The 6,000-nt window shown below is 29.3% G+C and overlaps 1 protein-coding gene across 1 annotated transcript in view; it reads right to left on the bottom strand.

Moving 5' to 3' along the window:
• LOC145263733 (uncharacterized) overlaps positions 1 to 2,338 on the bottom strand; it is a 60,189-nt gene extending 57,851 nt beyond the window's left edge. The window contains exon 1 of the mRNA XM_080120712.1: positions 2,208 to 2,338. Coding sequence (XP_079976838.1) covers positions 2,208 to 2,258 — 51 coding nt within the window. The 5' untranslated portion in view covers positions 2,259 to 2,338. The remainder of the gene's footprint in view (positions 1 to 2,207) is intronic.
• Positions 2,339 to 6,000: the final 3,662 nt, after the last annotated feature.

Below are 6,000 nucleotides of genomic sequence, written 5' to 3' on the forward strand. Positions count from 1 at the left end.
GGGCGTGAATTAAAAAAAAAAAAACGTTTGTTTAAAATATTATATTCGGTTTATTGGAAAGAACATAAAATTTCACATTGACCCTGAAAATATCGTAAAAATAGAATCAATAGAAAAATTTTGATAGATTTTTAAAGTTTAAAAATTGAAAAATATTGAGTTCGGAAAATTCATTACTGTTTTAAAAAAAAAAAAAAATATTTCTATTACTTTTAAAACAACTGTAATAGTTTATTTTGGAAGTATAATCCATAAAGAAAATAAATAACCCACTTTTAACTGAGAAATTACGAGATTTTTATATTGTATTCGCAGTTTCGTGTTAGGGGTGTCAAAAATTCCTACAAAAATTCTGATACTGTGCACGCTGCACGGCAGCCACGGCACTACCACCCTATTTTTCATTTTATTCGTATTCGTCATTTTAAAGAAAATTGTAGAGGTGAAAATTTACCCCGTTCGATAATAATCTGCTAATAAAAAATAAATAAATAGAGGGGAGTGCCACTTGTGCGCCAGTGCGCCACAACAACAACAACAATAAAAGCATGATTGATTGGCATTGATGCAAAATACGGATCATGCGATTTTTTTTTTTTTTTTTTTAGATAGGATGGATTTGTTTTACTATACACAGACCCGAAAAAGTTGTCAAAAAAAAACAAATATATAACGATATCTTTTTTGGGGTTTGTATTACTGTACGCATAGATTCGAAAAAGTTGTCAAAAAACAAATATATAACAAATAAATGTTATCAAAGGTAAGATAAGTTACTTTTCTACCAAACTGGATATATTTTTAGTGTTTTTATTCAATGTAACATGTTTATTCATCTCGAAAACCATACAGTGTTTACCGATGTATTGGAATATTCAAGATGGCGTCTGATTCTTTCTTTAACACGGTAAGTTTGGGAAAAGGTGTTATAAATAAAAAACCGAATAAAATACTGTTAAAAACTCGCTCAATATATGTTACCGTGACATAGGTTGACATATATTCGGCGGGTTTTTAATAGTATTTTGTATAGTTTTTTATTTATAACACCTTTTCCCAAACTTACGGTGTTAAAGAGGGTGTGGAGACGCCATCTTGAATTTTCGAATACATCGGTAAACACTATGTTTTTCGAGCTGAATAAATGTTACATTGAATAAAAACACAAAAAATATATCCAGTTTGGCAGAAAAGTAACTTATCTTGCCTTTGATAACATTTATTTGTTATATATTTGTTTTTTGACAACTTTTTCGAATCTATGTGTACAGTAATACAAACCCCCCCTTTTTTTTTAATTGTTAGCTGAAAGTACAGAATACTAACAAAACACCTCTCTCTCCTCATGTTAAGAATGGCTTTCTAAATAAGATTATTTCAGTATGGTTCAATAAGTGGATACGTTCCGGATTTTCAAATTAAATAAATTTTTACGGTATCTTTTGTTTATCAAATTGTACAGAATAAAAAATTTAAAAAAACTCAATTATAACAGATTTCTAAATAATAACACTTATTTGAGCACGGTCCGTATTCTGCATCAATACACACAATTTACAAAAAAAAAAAATTAAAAAAATAATTTTATTGCATTCTGTTTAAAGCATATGTTCCTATTTACAATGCCTCCCCACGGGACAGAGTTAGACACCAGGGTCGTTTTTTAACGTGGAGAAAAGGAACAAAAATAAAAATTGTCTCAGTCGTGAAGGACTTCTCCTCCACTGACAGAACAAGAAATTGAAGTGTAGCATCTGAAGAATAGATACTACACTTTGATCTTGACCCGAAATTGTACTCAACTTTATTTTGAGTTTTTTTTTTCTCTCTAAACTCTACTCAGGCAACGCCGGTGATTTTACAGCTAATAATAAAACAAGTAATTTTTAAGTAATATAAAGGCAAAAAAAAAAAAAAAAAAAAAAAAAAAAACACGGACACATAAAGTAATCACAGAAAACTTTAAAAAATGTACGGAAATCGATTAAAGCTTTGAAAATCTATTCTTAATCCAAGCTTCTAAGTTTATTGTTTTTGAAAGAATTAACGACAATGATGAGGACATTTCTTTTAACTTTGATATAATAAATAAAAACAAATCCAAATTAGAGGAATAGGCCGATTCAAGTTTCTTTAAGGGGAAAAATATAAATCTGCAGCAAAGATAAATCTAAAATAACAAAAAAAAAACTTAACGAGATTCCTACCTTATCAAGTTTTGTGGAGGAAGAATTTAAAATGTCTTCCCCATTGTACATTGAGGTTGAAAATTTTCAAATTGGCACGAAACGATTTTATTGGTTGATTTTAGTATCACGTGACATAAGAGTTCGTTTCAACAATCAACACTTGTGCGGTTCGCATTCGCAATGTTTAGAATTAATCGTTATTTATATAATTTATTTAATTAATTTAATTTTATTTATTTATATATTTTATTAAAATAAAATAATATATATTCCGAAAAAATGTTCGGTGAATCAGAAGAACAAGCGACTCGAAGTCCGCAGCAAATATTGGTAGACAAAAAAAAAAAAAAGTCGCGTTACTGTATACTTGATTATTTTGGTAATCTGGGAGAAAGGGAGAACCTGTTTCCTCCGTTTGACTATAGGTGGCGTTACTGGCTGACAACCCAGTTACGGAAGCACAAAATGTATATAATGGCACCCTTGAAATAAAAATAAATGTTTTTGTTATATTTTAATTTTAAACATGTTTTTTTTTGTTTTTGTTTTACAAACATATTTACGTTTCTTTTTTGTTTGTGCAAACATATTTAAGTTTTATTTTTCCAAACAGTTACGTTTTGTTGCTTGTTTATTTTCAAACATTTACGTTTTAGTTTTTTATTATTATTTTTTTTTTTTACGTTTCTTAGAGAACATCCTTTAAGGAATACTCAAGAAAACACATTTCACTTAGAGGTAAAATGTTATCAACATCCATTATATGGTTTGGTAAGGGTTAATTGGCGGCAAAGATCGTAATAGATTGCGCATATTTACAAAATAAAAAATTTAAAAAAAACTATAGTTGAAAAAAAAATATGTTTGCAAAACAAGAAAAAAAACGTATATGTGTTTGGAAAAACAAAAAAGAAACGTAAATGTTTCCAAACAAACAACAAAATAAATAAATAAATATGAAAAACGAAAAAGAAAAAACATAAATGTTTGAAAATAAACAAGCAACAAAACGTAAGTATGTATGAAAAAAAACTTAAATATGTTTGCAAAAAAAAAACAAAAAAAAACATGTTTAAAATTAAAATATAACAAAAACATTTATTTTTATTTCAAAGGTGCCATTATATACATTTTGTGCTTCCATAACTGGGTGGACAGACAGTAACGCCACCTATAGTTAAACGGAGGAAACAGGCTCTCTTTCTTCCAGATTACCATTATTTTTGATTAAAATAATGAATAAAATGTTATTGTTTGACTGTTTTGAAGTTGCTTTGGTGCTTCTACACTTTATTGCCGAAATTGGAGATGCCATTTTTTTCACACGCACTTGCTATCCAAATCTAGGGGAGACATCATTATATGGCCGAACGATTGCTTCCGGGAAAGAATAAATTTACCAAAATTAAGATTTATTACTTCCGGAAACGTTAAATAAAACTAAAACTATCATTTATTATTTCCAGAAACTTGGTAAACCAATATTACGGGAGAAAATAAATCTTGATAATTTAAAAAAATGTTTAAAATTATTTATTTGTTCGGAAAAAAAAACCCCAACCTATTTTATAAAAGTCCAATGTTGCTTTAAAAGTAAAGAAAGAAAGTGAAAGAGGGCATATATCCGTAATTGTTTAATTGGAAATGTTTCGATTTAATTAATGATAACGGGAAAGTTTTTCATGGAAAAATTCTTTTTTTTATTATTAAAAACAGAAAATTGAAATGACATATTCATAATAGTTTAAACTGGGCGAGCGCCATTTGAAAACCAAAACAAAACCAAAACATTTATTAGTTTTGTTTGTTTATTCTTTCGTGTGTGTGTGTGTGTGTGTGTGTGTGTGTGTGTGTGTGTGTGTGTGTGTGTGTGTGTGTGTTTAGATTGATCAACTAATATGGAGTCAGCTACGTCTGCTTCATGTGTCTACTCTTCAAATTCTCGGCGTCATTAGTGGCAGGTTTTCGTCATTAATTCTCACCTAAGAATTAATTATCTTTGCTGGGACCTTCATCTGAAACATGTACACGTGGGAAATAGACGTATTTGCTTTTGAAAACAGAATTCTTTTATTTAACATTTAAGGAAAGGACTAATTAATCTCCAACAAAGAAGAGCCCTACAAGTACCAGATAGAATTGTGTCCTAGTGCATTTTTCATACATTTGTCCATAAAAAAAAATGATAGCAATGATATAATTACGGATATGAATAAATATTTTATAAGTCTCTGAATGACAGAACGTGTAAACACGGACAGGTGATTTAGAATTTAAACACAAGTAGCCCAGCCATGAACACACACACATGTACACACCACGACAAATGTTGGAAATAAGAAAAATTCAAATTTTGTGCATATGATATTCAAAATTAATTTTTAGAGTTAAAGACCACATCAGTCGACTGTATCATTTGAATCTGATGTCGGTATTTTGTTGCCAGATGACAGTTTCTTGTAAACTTAAATGCCAGCCGGTTCATAATCATTTGAATGTTAAATGACAGCAGTAAACTCTTTTCCAAAGTGTTTTCTATTGTTTTTATTCTTTTTCTTTTCATTAATTTTAAGTATTTTCAAATATGGCCGAGATGTTTTAACTTTTGTGATACTTCATTAATCGAAAATAATTTTAGAATTTATTAAACAGTGCATGAAATTATACTTTATACACATGATGCATCCTTGTATATCTTTTAACATTACTTCAAATGAATTCAAAAATGAGGTCAAGTTACATAAGATATTTTGATTACCTGTGTATATGATAATTACAAATAACGTTGGAGGGTAAACGTTTAAAAGCTTCTACAACTTTATTAATAAATGTTTTCATTGATGAAAAATTATAAATTAATTAATATACTTAACAAATTGATAACAAGAAAATGAGGAAAATGAAAATCGCATGTGAAAACTTAACAGATCGATAATAGATTGTTCACCTTAGATTATTTTCTATGATTTATTTGCATTTGTCAAAACAACTACATTCTTAACAAATTGTAAATTGCAAAAAAAACAAAAAAAAAAAAACATATGAAATTTAAAAAAATATATACTTATGCCGTGTTCAATTTGAATGTATATTTAATAATACATGACTAATTGCAGCCGATTTGTAATTAAATAAAACAAGGAAAATAAAAATTAGTCAACATTATGTAATTTGATATGTTTGAGGCTGATGAAGAGGGGACATAACTCAGTGGTAGAGCGTTCAACCGCAGGTTGAAAGGTCTTTGGTTCAATCCCTTGTGTCTCCTTAATTCATTTTTTTAATTTTATTTCATGTAGTAGATCTCTGCAGTATTTTTACAAAATAAAATTTAAGGTCCTTGGTTCAATCCCTTGTGTTGTTGGAATTTTTTTTGTACCAATAATGGTGCATCCCTCCCTGTTTACATTTATTATATTTTATCTTAGTTCTTGTATTCGATTTTTTGTATTTCGTATCTTTTTTTATTCTTACTTTCGTACATTTTGGGTTTGTATGAAACTCCCTTTAATTTGGAGAAAAGGGAAATGCTAGCTCCGTGATGACGTTACGAGTTCAACGCGAGATTCCCGCTCTTTTGAAATTCCGCCAACGTGGAGATTGGACGTTTGTTTCATTGCCCGGTGCTGAAAATGCAATTTTGACGAGCCTCCTTCAAAGAAGAAAACTCGGAAAGAATACCCTGGGTATGCGTCGAGGCATACTTCTGAAAACTATCTACATGGCTACGGTTTTGCACGTAATTTGAAGGAGTGTAATTATTTTAAGAAAAGACCTTATTTTACGTGACTAGGAATTTTGGAACCTCCTA

Source organism: Euprymna scolopes, chromosome 39, assembly GCF_053919585.1.
Source record: "Euprymna scolopes isolate OS-2025 chromosome 39, ASM5391958v1, whole genome shotgun sequence".
In the NCBI taxonomy this organism is placed as follows: Eukaryota; Metazoa; Mollusca; class Cephalopoda; order Sepiida; family Sepiolidae; genus Euprymna; species Euprymna scolopes.